The 18443-nt window shown below is 40.0% G+C and overlaps 1 protein-coding gene across 2 annotated transcripts in view; it reads left to right on the forward strand.

The window, feature by feature from the left end:
* Positions 1 to 18443, forward strand: part of STX2 (syntaxin 2) — a 46640-nt gene that overhangs the window by 23554 nt on the left and 4643 nt on the right. For both annotated transcript variants that reach the window (XM_025195711.1, XM_025195716.1), the window contains exons 3-9: positions 2634 to 2733; positions 9672 to 9746; positions 11401 to 11474; positions 11662 to 11770; positions 14390 to 14463; positions 14571 to 14708; positions 16273 to 16383. In XM_025195711.1, the coding sequence (XP_025051496.1) occupies positions 2634 to 2733; positions 9672 to 9746; positions 11401 to 11474; positions 11662 to 11770; positions 14390 to 14463; positions 14571 to 14708; positions 16273 to 16383 (681 nt within the window). The remainder of the gene's footprint in view (positions 1 to 2633; positions 2734 to 9671; positions 9747 to 11400; positions 11475 to 11661; positions 11771 to 14389; positions 14464 to 14570; positions 14709 to 16272; positions 16384 to 18443) is intronic.

Consider the following 18443-nt stretch of genomic DNA (forward strand, 5'->3'; position numbering starts at 1 on the left):
GGCCTTTCATTTTAATCACAGATTTTGGGGGTTTTAATCAGAAAATTTGCAATTTTTTTATCAGAGAATTTGTGATTTTTATGTATTTTTTAAAAATTTTTATCGGGGAAAACCAGGTTCCTTGGTAGCGATGCACAGCATAACATCTCATGTATATCAGTTACCTTGTAATAAAGAATGTGGGCACACAGAGAATCCCATATTTCACCTATTTAGACCCAATTCTAGTGATAATTGGTGTACTGCTTGGTTCCCTGTACTGGGCCTACAAGCCTGAATGTTTTGAGCCTGCTCTTAGGAAAAATGATCATGCTTATCCTTGCAGATATTGTACAGTATCCACAGTAGTATGGATCAAACTGGTTTTGCAGATGATTGTATTTTTCTTCAGTCTGCCAAATGTGCACTCTCCAAGCATTATGACTTTAAGTGCAACTAAACCTTTTGCAAGGATTTTCTGAAGAGTTTTATGAGCCATGGGAGGAGAGGGTGGGTAGGATCCTCTACACGATAAGTGCATACAGATGTTGCATGGATGATCACATTGTTTGGTCCCAGACTCTCCAAACAGGTAAACCCTAGATCTTTTTGGCAACCAATATTATGTTCTTTCCAAATGTAGTTCATGGCTGCGTTCATGAGCCTACCTTTGCAGTTGAATGAGGCTTACAGAACAGTCCCTTTTGTGAGTGATACCACAAGGAGGTGCGTGAAATGTAGGCATTGGCTTTGTCCCAACTATACTTAGGCCGTTTTTGCAAAGCCCACTTTTTATTTTGGTCACGTTAACTAGTGGTCATGGATTTGAATAAACCAAATTGATGGCTTCACAGGCCCCTTAAGTAATAGTACAGAAGTTTGACTTGCAAACCCCTAATTGGTTAGGCATGGCTTATTGTGGTTTAAGGTAGCCATTTTCAAGATATAAGGTGGAAGTTGCAAACTGCTTTTGACCTTGATTGTGTTCTGGCTAGGGGTTTGGGGCAAGATCTCCTTGCAGTCCCATGAAGGTCTACTCTAATGTGGAAGTTCTGGAGCCCCAGCTTGGTCCACCCAGGCTTTCATGATTATCATATGTAGTTCCATCACTTCGAACTAGTTGCCTTGCACAAGGAACACTAGTTTGAAGTTACTGCATCTCCCCTTTGCCATGAACAAGCTCCCTTCAAAATTGTAAATATATCCTGGTGCTAACCTAACTCACTCACTGTCCCTAGTAGCCTTTGATCCTCACTACCTCGCAGTACATTTTTATATTTCATCTGTCTCATTTTTACCATGATGCTTTATATTTTATACTTTTAAACCCTTAAGGTATGTACTCCTTATAGAATAAAATACCCTGGACCATTGTTTAAAACTGCATTGAAATTGTATATGTAAAGTGATAAAATCTGCTATATTGGGCTGGTCCCTGAGTGAATGCCAGTATGAATGACAAACCAAGACCGGTCAGAGGAACTTACCATTAGAAAACTCTACTCTACAAGCCATTTTAGGCTAATCAAGCCAAGGAACTGATTCCTGGAACTGAGCACCCACCCTATTGACTATTCTTGTAACCCATGACAATACAACTATTGAGTCAGTCAAGTCAAGGGTGGAGTCCCGAAACTTTAGGTACCAGCAGGCAGAGACTCCTGTGACTAACAGCTGTCATGCACTACTCAAGACCCACATGAGACAGTGACTTCCAGATTGGGCAGCCAGGATGATGTTGGGGGATCACACAAGTCTGCCAGAAAGGGATAAAAGGCAGTGAAGTGTGACCCCCCCCCCCCCTTTGAGAAAACATTGCCTTGAAGGAAACCTTTGAGAAGACATTGCCTTGAAGGAAGCTGACTATCAACAGCAGACTCCAGAACTTCGGATAGGTAGATATACTAACACCAGTGCTCTCACAATCACTACAGCAGCTACTATACACTATATTACATGGGTTTGAATGAGTGTGTGTGTGTGTGTGTGTGTGTGTTAAGGTGACCAGTACCACTCGTAACTCAAAGTTTGCATTTATGATTTTATTGGTAATTTCACATCCCGTAAACTAGAATTTATTGTGATCTCGAGAGTTGGTTCTTTGTAGCCAACACAGACATTTAAACTGCACTATAATAATAGTATACTTGAACATCTGGCGGGTCATTAATAATTTGTCTGCCCCCCACAGCCCTAATTTCATGTAATCCGGAAAATTTAAATAAATAACAATCCAAATATATGGTTAAAAATAAACATTGATATTATGTGTCAAAATTTAAAAAAATTGAATTCTGCCAAGCCTACATATGACAGAAAAGGGTTTTCCTTTGCTGGCATTGGGACACTAATGTGCTTTCAGTCTGGGGAAAAAAACATCATCACTTGTATAGAAATGCTTTCTGCATGTTGTAACATGATGCCCTACAATTTTGGTGTGTAATTTAACCATCTACAGCATTCTGATTTTGTTCGTTTGTTTGTTTCATCTTATGGTTTAAGATATTTCGGTTCCTTACTTTTGAAGATCCAGTCTTTTTCTGGTTATTCTTTCACACCTAAGATTCTTACACTTACAGTTACAGCTACATTTTTTAATCTCAGAAAGATAATTTTTCTAGCACTTTCATTGTCACATTTTTCTTTCCATATAGGTTGAGGATCTCAGGAATAGTATAGCTAAAATTGCACAAAATGTGGAAGAAGTTAAGAAAAAGCACAGCATTATCCTGTCTGCACCAAATCCTGAAGGCAGTAAGTCCTTTAAAAAAATATTATATATGTATGATAGTTACATGGGTGGGTACTGTTAATGGATAGGTAACGGTTCATCAGAATAGAGTTTTAGAGCTGTGTTTCTCAACCCCTGGGTCACGACCCAAAAGTGGGTCACAAGAATATATTGAAAGGGCAGCAAACAAACTTTAAAAACTGATTCTTCTTTATAGGAGAAAAACATGAGAAACCGTGGCTTTTTCTTGCAGAGTTCCAGCCTGCCAGGGGCTGCTTGAGGCACCCCCCTGCCCACCCTACACACTAGGGGCTTGGGGGCAGCGAGTGAGGAGCACTGGGCCAGGACTGGCCATCAGTGTTTATATATGGGTCCTGGTCCAGAAAAGGTTGAGAACCACTGTCTTAGAGGGTGTTAGAAAATTGTAAAATGTATAGCATGCAGTGCCTTTCTATATATATCTCCAATATTAAACAAATTGAAATAAATTCTTCTAACTTGTCCATTTCAGCTTTAAAATCACATTTTAATTCAATATTTTCAAAATGCATTATATAATTCCCAGAAACCGAACAGAAGCTCGCCCTATTCAGTTTGTTAATGTAGTGTTGGTTGTTGTTGATGTTGGTTTTTGTTATTATTGAATTTTCATTAACTTGGAAATAGCATCCCTTTTGCTGTTTGAAACTGCTTTAGGTCTTCAAAAAAAAGTCCCAGTTGTTGGAGGAGTGAGACTAATGCTCCTTCCTTTTGTTTTTGCCAAAAAAAAAAATGTGGGGGCTGGAGAAAGAAAGAGAGAAAAAATACCAGCCAAAACTACAAGAAAAAATACCAGCCATCAAACTGCTTCACTGGTCTGCTGAAATGGAGAAATCCCAGGTTGAGAGGTCTTATGTAGGAAGTCCTGTGGAGACAAATCTGTACTTTCAGAAAGAAGAAACTGGTCACTAGGGAAAGCTGCCTACTGCATTGTCCACTTTTGCTGAAGGAACCACACTTACATTTTTTCGTGAAGACAATCCATACAGGAAGATGTATTTGTAGTGTTGAGATCTAAGCAAGGGTGTCAAACATGACAGGTGTGTCATCCAGCAACAAAAAGATGTTCCTGCGTGCGCTGGACTTGGCCTGCAGGGCCATCATTGCAAATGGCGCAGCTCCTGTGATAGCAGTGTTCATCTCCACAGATACTGGAGCTGCTGGTTCAGCATGGGTCCTCCTTGCCCCCACAGTTCAGGTGGTTTTAGTCATCCCTGGCAACTAAGATGGGTGGGAAGGGGAAAGGGGATCTGAACTGCAGCAGTGTTTAATAGGGCTGTGTGAACCTTCAGCAGGTGTCTCGTTTTGGAGGTGTTTCGGCCTGTTTCAGCGCCTGGAACACCAAATCCAAAACAAAACGGAAGGCTCTGAAACATCTCTGAAACAAAACAAAACTATCCGAAATGTTTCAGAAAATTTTGGAGTTTCGGAGGCGGGCTTGCGGGGAAACAGAAATTAAGAGGAGGGAGGGGAAGAGTGGGGGAAAGGACTGCTCTGATATTGACACCTGTAGCTGGCCAGTGTCTGTGATCTGTCCCTGAGGTCCCTTCCAATCCTACTGCTCTGGGGGAGGAACAGCAGCCTGCTATCATCCCGCATGCAGATCCAGAGGCCTGTACCCCCTGGGAGGAGTCTGGCACAGCCCCTCATCCCTTCTGGGGGGTGTGGGCCCCCGGGTCTGTGTGCAGGATGACAGCAGGCTGCTGCTGCTGGCTGGGGCCAGCACCAGCACCTGAGTCTGCTTGGTTCAGCCTGTGCTGAGTGCCGGAAAGAACCCAGTGCTGGTGCTGGCCCCAGCCGGCTGTCATCCCGTGTGCAAATCCGGTGGTCCGCGCCCCCTAGAATCTGGCACAGCCCTCCCAGGGGGTGCGGGACCTTGGATCTGTGTGCGGGATGACAGCATGCTGCTGCTGCCAGCAAGTAATACAAGTTTTACTTTGAACAGGTTGAAGTGCAGTTTCACAGAAACCACTGCACCTATCTCCATGAAACTTGGCAGGCTTCATGCCCTGCAATTTTCATCCAAATCAGGCAAGAAATGACAAAGTTGTAGGCATTTTAGTGATTCCCCATTATAGACTGAATCACCGAAACAGCATTGAAACTGAAACAGATTCGGCTGAATTGAAACAGAACAGTGATCTGAAATGAATCGCTGTCCCTCTGAACTGAATCGAAACATAGCTGTTTCACACAGCCCTAGTGTTTAACTCCCTGGGTTCTGGAGCTGTGTTGAAACAGTGGCTCTGGCAGTCATGGGGATTAATACTGCTGCCTGCAGGTTTTCTGGCTCATTGGAAGTCCTGATCTAAAGGAGTAACATCTATGAATCTATGAGTGGCACAAAAAAATGGTGAGTGTAATTTTTCATTACATACAGAATAGCTAAACTTCCAAAATTATGCAACTTGGAATGGGAATGAGACCAATAGCTGATAGGCTTTTTCTGGATATTCATATTCTGCATTTAAGTTAGGTTTCTCCTTGTGTTGATGTTTTAAAGTATGAATTTAATGCAGGAAAAGTGGGGGTAAGGATTTGATTTATATGCAACTGCCCTTTTTAATTTCAATCTGTTAAAAGTGGAGTGACATTGTTCATGTGATGATTTGTTTTGAAACTTCAGAACAGTTGTTCAATAATTGTTTAAACCTGCATCACTATCACCAAAGTTGCCACTAATTGGGATACTATTTGTTTGAATTCCTGCTTAGGCTTCCTTTCTGAGTAATTTGTACACACATACTTTAGAGGTACTCTTTGTCTCAAGCATTTAAACTCTAATTTAGGAAGAGTCAGCAAAATGGGTTTAATAATCATATGGGAGTATTTGAAGATGGGTGGATAAGGGTAATGGTAAGAACACATAATTACACAAATTAGCAATGTGCACAGTCAACAAGGTTAAAAAAAAAATTGAGACATGCTTCTCAGAGCCAAGCTATACTTGATATATAAAGCACAAGTGGTGCAGTTAGGTATGAAGCCAACTTTAAAGCTGTATTAAGCTCCTGGTTCAACTTAAAGAAGTTCCATGGTTGCTGTAAATGGCACCCTTTGTGGCCATTTTTTCACCTAGGGATCATTGACCAGCGACTGTGAAGGGGTAGAGTAGAGCAGAGTATATCCCTCCGGATTTACTCCATCCTGGAGAAATCCTTATCTGCTTGGTAGGCCACCTTTAGAGCTCCTTTGCACTGCTCTTCTCCCTCAGATGTCTTACAGGCCCTGAAAACTGGCCTAAAATATATTTAGATGTATAGATAATCAGTCTGTTTAGTTTTGAAGCTTCTTTTAGTAAAGCTTGCAACTCTATTTTTTACTGGGTAACAAAGTGTATGTAATTACATCAGTACAGCATATATGCTAGCATTGCATGTATACAGTTGTGTTTTTGTTCAGTAGTGAAGAATTACTCTTCTGTCCATTCATCACTCAATTAAATGTTCAAGTTTGTTTTCCTGTTTATATTAATATCTGTATATTTATTTCAAGAAAGCATAATGCATTAGGGCGCTGCTTTCATTTTGAATGTACTTTTGGCCACTTCAGTATTTCAAGTAATCCTACTAATAGCTATAAAGTGCTTTATGGAAGTCCATGTGTGCTTGTTGGCAAGATGTAGCCTTTTAAAAAAAACAAAACACTGTCTTCAGCACCATGTGCCCATATAAAAGCAGCGTATGATGAGAAACTATTTAAAATTGCAGTCTGGCTTTCAATGGGACTTGTGCTCCTAAGTCATCTAGGCCTTATCATATGCATCTATATGTCTAAGAGCTTGATTCATAAGCTACTTACAGCATCTGCTTCTTGGATTCACTGTAGGGACTTAGCTAAATCCCTCCTTATTTCACTGTGTACAATATTCTACAGTGAAATATAGGCAGTGCCTGGTACAGTGAAGTGATGTGATATGGGGAAAACAATCACTGGTAAGTGGACAGAAGTGTATACATACACTATTTATGAAGAAAAAAGCGTTTGAAAATAATTATCTTGATAAAAATAAATCACTGTACTTTGTTGTTTGAAGTCCTACTTTTAAAATCCTACTTTAAAAAAAATCTGTAACGATTTAGAATTAAATGCTGTGACCTTTGCTTTTGGTTAATAAGGTTGTTAATATTTCCCAAACTTGAACACATGCAGTGACACACACAAACCTAAAAAATGCTAACCTGCTTCTGGTATAAAACATGTACATCTTGTAAAGAATTAATATCCAGGAACCTTCTGAACATGATTGCCACCAATTCTCACTGCTGTAACATTGCAAGGAGGAAATTAGATAGTAAAAGATTTTAGCTTCCTTTATTAAATTAATACTGGCCATGGTTGACAGCATTTAAAAGTTACTTAAAGGTTTTTCAACCCTGCAGTTTATTTCTGTTGCTTATCATTTTCTCATTTAAATAGTTACAACAAAAGTATTTCCCCATTTGTCAGTAAATAGAATGCTAAGAAGAACTCAAAGTATCCTTGCTACCGATGTGGATGTTAACATTATCACTCCTTTTATTTCTGCCATAATATTCATACATGCACTAATTTTAAGGTATCGTCAATGGAGAAATCTGATTGTCCGTGCACTAGATAACTATGGATTCTTAAAGGGTTTGTTTTCGTAGGATTTTTCAGCCAACTAGATTGGTCCTAGTGTATTTGTATCAATGTGGGAACAAGGGTGGGAGATTTCCCTCAAATTGTTATGGAAAAATTATTTAATGCTCGATTAACCACTGCATTGCTTCACTTTGTACTAAAATTCATCATTAGCTTAAGTGAACTTACACTGCCAAAAATCTGGAGTAATATCTGGATTTTATATGGAGTGATTGATCAGGCCTAAAGAGCAAAACAGGTTATGGGAGGAGAGGAAAGAGGGAGTATAATTGGATGCCAAGTGCAATGGGATTTAGGTGCAGCAAGTTGTTACTGGTTGCAAATTGGCCAAGTTAGGGCTGCAGTTCCTTGGCACTGTCGCCAAGAAGAACTTTTTTTTGCCTGGGAGAGAGGAGTATTTCTGTAAGAGGGTGATTCTTCACTGGAGAGAGTTGGTGGGGAAGTCACCAAGAAAAATTAGCCCCGAGGAAGGGGCTGCTTTTGCTTATATCTGTTACCTTGGTGCTGTAGAAAATGGAGGACTTATTTTAATTAGAAATTGAGACTAAATGGATTTTGCACCAATCATTAGGTATGCAGCCGAATCAAATGAGGTCATATTGTTTGTGAGAAAGTTGATATCTGAACAGAGTATATTTAATTTGTTGTATGACACTAATAAAGATCAGAAAAATGTGTATATTATAACTAGAAGGAAATGGGAGGTTGAAGGAAGGAAGTGTGTGGAGAAAGCTCCATAGCTTCAATTAAATAGTTTCTTTGAAACACAATACGTTCTGTTGAGACTAAGGGTTCTGATATCAGGTTTGTTCAACTAGTCAAAACACTTGTGTTTAAGTTTCAAATGTAAAATGAGAGGAAGGAAAAGAGAATGAGAAATGCAGATGTTTGTGCAAGTGTTAGTACAGAGTGGCATTTATACTAGGTACGATTAAACAGTTGTTATTGTTTCGAAAACAAAGTTGTTGTGTATTTTATTTATTTATTTTAGCTCTGCCTCTCTACGGTTACTAATTCAGGTTCGCCAGTATTTTTAAATGTGGATCTTTCTAGAAAGTTTCTGCCGAAGAGTACATAAGATTTAAAACCCTAAATTGTTTTATCAGATTTGAACTTAGAACTCCAAAAATGCATCTGTTTTGTAATCTTGTCAATATTCTTTTATTTATGAAGATTATAGTACTTTACAGTACAATAAAAATTACCTAGTAAAGTTTGCAGTAAAAGATGCATGGCATCTAGTTTGAGTGTGTAATGATGATAGAAGTAAACAACATCACTATCTCTTCTTATGTCCATAAGAGCTGGCTCCCAACATGGGGCATGTTGCTGAAGCACCTCTCCACAACTTCTCTGAATGTCATGGCACCCCAGTTGAAAAGCAGTGAGATGGATCCAAATTCAGGAAAAATATGAAGGGGGCACTGAGGCTAAATAGTTGAGAATCAGACCTAGTGGGTTGGGGCAGGATCTCATCCTGCCATGCCCTTCTCTTTCTATTTCCTGCTACCTCCCAACTCCATGTGTGTACTTTGGGGGGGGGGGGGGAGGAGGAAGGAGGGAGTGCAGCCCCTATTGCTATGGCTGCTTCAGCAGGGTCTCACATGCTACCAGCCACCCTTGAGGCCTTTCCTGCCAGCCCCAGGGGCATGGGAAGTGTGGAAGGGACAAGCCAGGTGTGTGTCCATGGGCTGTACCCAGTGCCGGTCCCAGGCAGCAGCAGGCGCCTCTGTCATCTGGAGTGCAGATCTGGGGGCCCACACCCCCAGGGGGAGTCTGGCATAGCCCTGCAACCATCCTGGGGGTACGGGCCACCACATCTGTGTGCTGGATGACAGGAGGCTGCCGCTGCCAGCAAGTGTCACAAGTTTTGCTTTGAACAGTTTGAGGTGCAGTTTCCCAGAAACCTCTGCACTTGTCTTCTTGAAACATGGGAGGCTTCACACCCTCAGAAGGGGCTACCATCCCTGCAATTTTCATCCGAATCAGGCAAGAAATGAGCGTTAAAGGCATTTTCATGATTCCCCATTATAGCCTATGGGCAAAACAGTTTCGATGTTCGGTTTTGTTTCAGTGTTTCGAAACGGAATGACAAAATGAAACACGTTTTTCTTTGGAACAATGAAATAGACATCAAAACGAAATGATGCTGTTTCGCATAGCCCCAGACATTACCTCCCAAAATTCTTGCCTCTTCCAAAAGAAATGTTCGCTTTGTCTGCGTTATCATTGAGTACAAATGTTTTAAAACATGATTTTATATTCTAAAATTTGATTTTATATTCTATTACAAAAGGAACAAAGGAAGAACTTGAGGACCTAAACAAAGAAATTAAGAAAATTGCTAATAAAGTTCGAGCCAAATTAAAGAGTAAGTATTAAAAAAAAAAAAAAAAAAAATAGACAAGAGGGGGGGGGGGGGAAAAGCAATTTAAATATTTCATAGAATTTAACGCATGCGTCTGTGATATCAAGGAAGGATTTAAATTTGTGGAATTTTCACTTCAGTGTAATAGCTCCATCATAATCATATAACTGAGACATTATTGTCCTTATCATAAGGTCCCATACTGTAAGAAAATGCAGTATAGTATGACAGAAAATCTAGTTTTACTTAGAATTCTAAATGTTCAAATAAATGTCACTTATTGTATCAAATTTATCTGCATTTACTAATGCACTGTATGTAAGGAAGTGTGTAGAAGCCAAATACATTAGATACAGGCACAATACTCACTGTAATTTTTCTTTAAAACAAGAAGCCAGATGGAGTAAGATGCTGTGGGCAGTCATGTATCATTCTAATTGAGAATCTGGTCCAAAATTTAAATTCCTACTGCAGAGTGCTTTGGAAAATCAGACCCTTTATTTAATAAATAAACAAATAAATAAAATAATAATATAGTAGTCTTAGGGCTTGTATAAATAGGGAAATAGCCCCCCAAAAAGGCTACCATGGACTACTTCCCCTGTGTAGACACTCTGGGTGCATCCAGACAAACGGGAATGTGTTTCCCCAAGGACAAGTAGCAGCACCACACTTTTTGCTGCTGCTACTTGTCCCCAGGGAGCCACCTGTGTCACGTGCACTCTGGCACGCAGCAGGTTACTCCAGGTGGGGTAAAGCAGGCTGGGGCCAGCAACTATGCTGGCCCCAGCAGCCACTATGCTGGCCCCAGCAGCCTTACCTGGGGCCCTCCCAGAGCTGCAGCTGCAGCACTCCTGCATCAGGAAGCCGGGCCGGCAGCCAGAGCATGGCTCTGGCCGGCCAGGTTCTGGTTTTGGGAGGGACGTGCTGCCGCCATTTGCGCCGCACCGCTTTTTTTCACGTGGGTTTTCTTGACCCTGAGATCTCCCAGGGTCAAGCCCTCCTGCCCACACTGCAAAGTAGCAGTATGGGAAATGGCTGCATGTGCGATGTGTGGAGCTGCAGATGGGTCTGTGGCACCATAATACCACGTGTCTGTACTCGTCTGGACAAACCCTTTTAGTCCACATGAAGAGTGCTTTTTGTGATTTAGGTTAATCTGCTTTGAAAGTGAGCCAAGTTAACCTGTAAAAGGCACTGTTGGCCTCTGTCAAATAAAACATAGCCCTTTTTTTTATTCACTAGGTTACATTAGGTTATCCATAACTGGATATCTTGAGTTAAGGCTTTATTTAATGAACAAATAATTGTTCTTTAAATGAGGCTTATTATTTAATTGTCCTAGCAACCCAATTTTGTTAAACACTTTTTAAACATAACCCCATAAATCAGTAGGAAACAGGTTACTTAAGTTTATTTGTATATTTAAGCAGTTGAATTCTTCACCTAATGTTTTGTATCAGTAATACATTTTAATTTGTATTATGTGATGAATCTTTTTATGGACAAACTATCTGTTTCTATCTGTTATAAATTCTAAGATTTATAAAGTAACCTTCATAAAATAGCAATTATTTTTAGTAGCATCACTATAATAGTTATACTGTATGTTATATCCCTAACTCCTTTATAATATGAATTCTTATTTTGTTCCTAGCAATTGAACTAAGTTTTGAACAGGATGAGAATGCTAATAGAACTTCAGTGGACCTCAGGATACGAAAAACACAGGTAGGATGCGCACAGATGAACTGCAAGGATTAAGAAAATTAAATCTCCAGAAGTATGACAGTCATCTGTAAAAGGGCAACAACATTTTTGGGAACCTGCATACTGTGTTATTTTTCTGTAGTTGTATTTTGTTTGTAGAATATTGCATTATATAGATACATTTTTTTTTTTATTCTTCAAATATTAGCACTCAGTATTGTCCCGCAAGTTTGTAGAGGTCATGACAGAATACAATGAGACGCAGACACTTTTTCGTGAGCGGAGTAAAGGACGAATACAGCGACAGTTAGAAATAAGTAAGTGACCTGAATTTTGTTTCTCACTTAGAAACCTCAATTCAAATGTTAATAGCTTTTGGTTGTCAATAGAATGCCTTCTGTTGTTAGTTCTTTGCTTCAGACAGTGTAGGAGTAATAATAACACTTGCCATCCATCTTCTGGTTTTGCTTTCCCATAACTTTAACCTTAGTTTTTGATACCGGGGGGGGGGGAGGTTTGTTTGGGTTTTTTTGGTTGGGTTTTTTGCTCTCATTGTTCAGGATTGTTCAAGCTAATGAAGCAAATCCACAAAAAATGTTTTCTTAACTTGTTAAATAAGAAAGCACCTTTTTAAACTGGGGAATTCAGAAAACAGTTTATGGGACCTACAAGAAACCATTTTAAAAGAGTGCAGTTTTTTCGTACTACCCTAACTTAATACAAGAGCTTCCTCTCTTGTTTCAGATATTTCCAAAGTTACAAATTTATGTGCAAGTTCAATGTACCCTTGAAAGCAAGTTCAATGTCAAATGCATCCCATGGAGGTGTCATCTGACCCTCATGGTTTCTCCCAGGCCAGACAGACCACTTCTGAACCTGGCCCACAAGGGGCTGCTGTGTGGGCAGGTCCAACACACAGCAGGTTGATGTCACCACTACCACTCACCCTGCCACTAAATGTCTGGTGTGCAGTCCCCACTAGCAATGCCGGCCCACGGGAACATTAACCTCCCATGTGCTCATTGTGCTGACACAGCAGCTCTGGCAGACATGGTGAGAAGCAACACGGACTGGATCTGGAAGTGGGTGGTCAGGCCTGAAAGAAGCCATGCAGTCTGGATCCAGCCTGTCGCCTCAAATGAGTTTGACACCTGTGTTTGTAGTCTTCATTATACAGCAAGTATAGGCAATGCGCTCTGAAGCCATTGTTGTTACAAACCATTTCAAAGGTAGTGTGGCATCATGGGTGGAAGTGTTAGCAATCTGTGCTCTTGCTTGGGTGGGCAGCTCTTCCAGTGTCTAATGCCTGCGCTGCAGTTGTGTCCAGTGCCGGTACTTGTTCCGTGGTTTGGATCCAGTTAAAAAACAGAAGTTGTGAAGTTGCTAATACATAGTGCAGAGACAGGCGGGCTAGGATGAGGTCTCTATGTGCAGAGGTCCAACAGGTGAAAATGGTTGAGCAAAGAATGATGACCTGCACCGTACAATTTGTATGCAGGTAGTTCCCAGATGAGTGTAAGCTATAGTTTGATTAAACCACATCCTGTCTGTTTTTCTGCATAGCTGAGACGAAAGCTCGGACTATCTGGTTGAGGATTCTTAGAAATTATTTTCAGTCAAGGCAGGGTATGAAAGAAGCCTTAATATAGTCACAGGGTTTTTAAAACTTGATTTTATTTGGGTGTCTCTGACAAAGGATTCTTTACTGTGTTTTATTTAAACTTATGAACTAAGATGATTTGTTTGTGGATCATTTAAATGGATCACAGTTTTTCTATTTTTCCGGCTTTATTGAATATTGCATGTTATTCCCTGGATGCAGTATCACTTGCTGAATTTTTTTCACTTGTGAAGGATCGCTCCATTTTTAAGGTACTTTTTCTTAACATAATAAGCTGATTTTTCCACATTACAATGAATGGAATTGGTTCTAGCTTTTTTCTCTGCAACTTAACCAGAAACCTGACAAGTTACAACAGAATTAAACACTTATTCAGAATAACTTTAGAGCAGAAGATTAGATGAGACCTTTTCATTTTGTGGACGCACCTTAATACAGAAGTTCTTGTGAATTGCCTGTTGATGTCATCAGTCGTGTGCATATCCCAGTTTCCCAGCTTGTCGTTCTGTAGCCGCCATGTATTATTTCAACTGCTTGCAGGGAAAAGTAACTTTAGAAATTTTTAAATGAATTTGTAACGGGCTCTGTGTTTGCTTGACAACTTCTCAGTCAACAGTTTTTTTGCTGAGTGGGTGTTTTGCTGACTCACAGTTGTAGATGAGTCATTATATCACATGGGGATAATGGTAATCAGAGTGGCTTTCTGTAGAGGACCAGAAGTGTAATTGAGAAAATCCCCAGAGAACAGACTAGGAAGTCAGAGAAAGGAACATAGGACTGAAGAAGACCTCTATGGTTATTTGGTCCCTTCCTGTGCTACAGCAGGCACCAGGACATATTTTAATTCATTGGCTAGGATTTGGCTGATTCTTGTGAACTTTTGTTTTAAATTCTTGTAAATAATGCCAAATTCTAGAAAGAAGTAAGTACAGATTCCTGGCAACTTTTATCAATTCCAGAGCAGGACGGAGGAAGCTGGGTCCATATGATCAACCAACTCTTTGCACCGTAAATTGCCTGCAGGACTACATGTTTGAGAGGTGTTGAAAAGAGCAGTGGGACCAGAGTAACAAATCAGACACTTACTATAGTAGAATATGGGCAACGGCAACAGTAGGAAAGCAATGCAAATTAACAGAAGTGACAAGTTAATACAGCTGAGGCAAATGTCTGGTATTAACAGCTACATATTTCTTATCATGAACAGTGATCATACTTCTGTTTTTAAATTATGAGCCTAGCTATAGTAAATAATTTTATTATGAGTAGTTAAAGTAATAATACTTCCTAACAGTAGAATATGCCTTCTTCCTAGCTGGAAAAACCACCACTGATGAAGAACTGGAAGAAATGTTAGAAAGTGGTAATCCTTCTATTTTCACTTTTGATGTACGTATTCACAACCCAATTTGTGGCCATCATATATTTCTGCTTCTTCCTTGGTTCAGGACCATGCCAATTACATTAATCATGTCTGTCTGTTTCTTCTTCCAAAGATTATCTCAGACTCCCAGATTACTAGACAAGCTCTAAATGAAATTGAGTCCCGTCATAAAGATATTATGAAACTGGAATCCAGTATACGGGAACTACATGACATGTTTATGGACATGGCAATGTTTGTTGAGACTCAGGTAACTGAACCAATTTAAATACACGCTTCGTTTTGAGTAATTGAGGATTTTTTAAGTTTTCCTGTTTAAAAATACGCAAAAACAGTTGCATTCCTTCAAATCTTAGTCTTGCCACTTGCAGCTTTTTTACAGCTATTATCTTTTGTTTGAATTCTCTTATCGCAACCTGTGAAACTAAAGAAAAGCTGCTGAATATTGACATTAATAGATTTAAAGCCAAAAAGTATCATATGATCACATCTGCTTGGGATAATTGTGTAACCCATCGCATACAAAAAATTGCTAAATGTTACTGGATAAGCATTTCGCAGTATGTACATTTGTGTGCATTTAAAAGTATAAATCCCAAGGATAAAACTGATCTTAGTTACACAGTCTAATGTCCTAGTCAGGACTAGATAATATGTTGGATAAATACGTTGACCTAGATTTAGATTTGAATAGTAAGTAAGAATAATTGGTCTGACTATGCCACAGCAACAATTTATGTTTTGAAAACCAAGCAGCAGGAGTTGTTAGGTATGACAAGAGACTAGAATGTGCTAGACTTGAATTTGCAGAGAAGCATAAAGAAGACTTGCACAATGTGTACCCATACTTCCATATAACTTAATGTTAATAGAAATACAGTGGAAGAGCCAGTGACTGCTGCTGCTCAACTTCATGATCATTATGTGGTTAGAGGTAGAAAGAAAAGATACTAGGGGTTAAGCAATTCTCTTTTCATTCTTCACGAGACTTGTTCAGTTGACCATACTAACCCAGGTTTTTAGGATTAGTTGACCTTTTTTGCTGTGAAAATAAAATATACATTACAGTACATGATAATTCAGTAGGTAGTACTGTAATCAATCTTCATTTAAGAGATCTTTATGAAGGAGTTCATACTTTATTGTACGTGTAGCTTTAATACACAATGGACAATTGTGAAAACTACTAGTAGATTGTAAATGTGTGGAAATGAACAAACTTTACTTGTGCATCATTCTTTAATACTTTGCTGTTCACTGCTGCTGATTTATGACTTCTGATGGACAGAAACACAGGTAACGGATCTGTTGTAATATATCAGCAACCTTGCATTTCACTCCCAAAGTTCATTCATCACAACTAAGTTAAAATTTATTCTGAACTGGCATTCTAAGCTGTCAGTTGTGAGGGATCTTTGTCCTTAAAAACTATGACTAATGTGGGGTATCTCTAGGTACATCTTCTTGCGGTTTCCAAAAACATGTTCAGACATTTCTGACCTCTTTAGTATGCCAGTTCCAGACTATCTGTTAAAGCATACCTTGTTCTTAGGATATGCTTTAACTTATCAGTATTTTATTCCTGCCTGCCCTATTGTTTCCCCCACCCATCTAAAATTTTCTGAGACCTTGCTTCTTGTTCCCTTTTTTCCCATTACATATGGATGCAAAAAATGTCACCCATTAATACATTACACAAATAATTCCTTCCCTTTTTAAAAATGTTACATTTATGTGGCTGTCTTCAGGTCCAGCATACAGGTTTTTATGATGTTGCTATTAGTGATAATGCCTCTTAAAAACTGTATTTTAAGGGAGAAATGATCAACAACATAGAAAAGAATGTGATGAATGCATCAGACTATGTAGAGCATGCTAAAGAAGAGACGAAAAAGGCGGTTAAATATCAAAGTAAAGCCCGAAGGGTATGTTTTTTTTTCCTATGGCTGTATTAAGAATTTTACTAGTATGGCACAATAAAAAAAATACTTTTTATTCTATTCTTTTATATGCTCTAATTTATTTTGCTTGTTTCTTTCTCGTAAGACTTGGCGCAAAGTAGCATCACTTTCATCTGCTTTAGAATTACTGTAGAGGATTCAGACTAAATTAAACTGGACTATGTCATTTTTATCTAGGTTCTTCATGGTCACCGCTTGCCCATCTATTTCATACTCACTTATTACAGAATGCAACCACCTGAATCTGTTCTGAATATTCATTTAGTAGTATTCTGGATATTGCTTCTGAAAAATTGACTTTTTGTGTAAGGAGAACAGATAGTGATCCACACACTAAATAAAGACTCTTAGGCTGTGTCCACACAAGCGTGGATGTTTCTTTGCCTGGGCTCAAGAAGCTGCAGCACACCTTGTCTCACCTGTGCCATGCAGTCTCTGGCACGCAGCAGGGTATCCTGGATGGGGGTGGGAGAGGCTGGGGCCAGCAACTATGCTGGCCCCAGCAGTCTTCACCAGGGTCCTGGGGGCCTCAGGAAGCTGCAGCCATGGCAGTCCTGCCACTCGGAGCCTGACTGGCAGCTGGAGAGTGGCTCCAGCTGACCAGGCTCTGGTTTTGGGCAGTGCGTGCTGTCCCCACGTGCACCGCGCCACTCTTTTTTTTTGCATGGTTTTTTTTGATCCCAGGATCTCCCCGGGTCAAAAATCCACCCTGTGCTGCTACTGTGCAAAACGGAGAACACCTAAATGTGCTCTGTGTGGCACTGCAGGCAGGGCTGCCGTGCCACATGGTCACGCTCATCTGGATGTGGCCTTAGGGTATGTCCAGCTGAGGATGCATGTGCAGGGGTGTGCGTTTGCTGTAGCACAAATAGCAGTGGCACATATTTGGCACATCCCTGCACGTATGCTCCAGCACACGGCAAATTGTCCTGGGGGCAGGGGGCCTGTGCTGGCCCCAGCAGCCTTACCTGGTGTTCTGGGGGCCTCCAGGAGTAGCAACAGCACCAATCCGGTTACACAGACCCTGGCCGGCAGCCAGAGTATAGCTCTGGGTGGCCAGGCTCTCTTTCTGGTGGCACCCTGCTGATGTGTGCACTGCGCTGCTTTTTTTTTTTTTTTTTTTTTGACACTGGGATCTCCTGGTGTCAAATTTTGGTGCCACATTGCAAATTAGCAATGCAGTGAATGTGTGCACATGCGCCACATGCAGTTTGCAGCACCTCAAACAGTTTTGAGGTGCCACAGACTGCATGTGCATGCTCATCTGGATGTGTCCTTAGTGTTCTTTTGCCATCACAATAAATTGAACATATAGAAAGTATAAACCCCCAGAGAGTATTTAAATTGTAATGCAAGTAAATATCATCCATAATTCCCTTTATTCATTTACTATGTCATCTCAGAATTTTTTGGGAACTAAGTAAGTTTATAGCAGTGCAGGTACTCCTCACTTAACATCGTCCCGGTTAACTTTGTTTTGTTATTACGTCACTGATCTATTAGAGGATATACTCATTTAAAGTTGTGCAATGTTCGGTTATAATGTTGTTTGGCTGCTGCCTGTTAGTAAATAATTACTGTGATGTAATTGGATTTGCTTAGCACCATTTCGCTTAAAGTCGTATTTTTCAAGAACATAACTACAATGTTAAGTGAGGAGTAGCTGTATTGAATTTTATCATTGAGGGACTGAGCTGGCCATGTGTTCATAAATGTATTTCTGGAGGTGATCTGACACTTGTTCTCTTACCCATCTGTTAACACGGTAAATCAACTTCCAGAAACTGATCATTCCATACTTACAATGATATTTCCAGTGGTTTGCTGCCTGTATTTTGTCACTGGTACACAATTCTATAATGTGTGAGTCGTCATAATTTGATGGGCACCAAACATGACTCAAAAGTTTGAAATAATTTTAATACCATTGGAAAGTTTTTATTTTTAAAAGTGGCATTTACTCATTTGCATCAGCGTTGAAAGTGTTTCAGTTTGCGGATATGTCTCTTTCCTTTATCCCCCCC

Source organism: Alligator sinensis, unplaced genomic scaffold (genome assembly GCF_000455745.1).
Source record: "Alligator sinensis unplaced genomic scaffold, ASM45574v1 scaffold628_1, whole genome shotgun sequence".
Classification (NCBI taxonomy): Eukaryota; Metazoa; Chordata; order Crocodylia; family Alligatoridae; genus Alligator; species Alligator sinensis.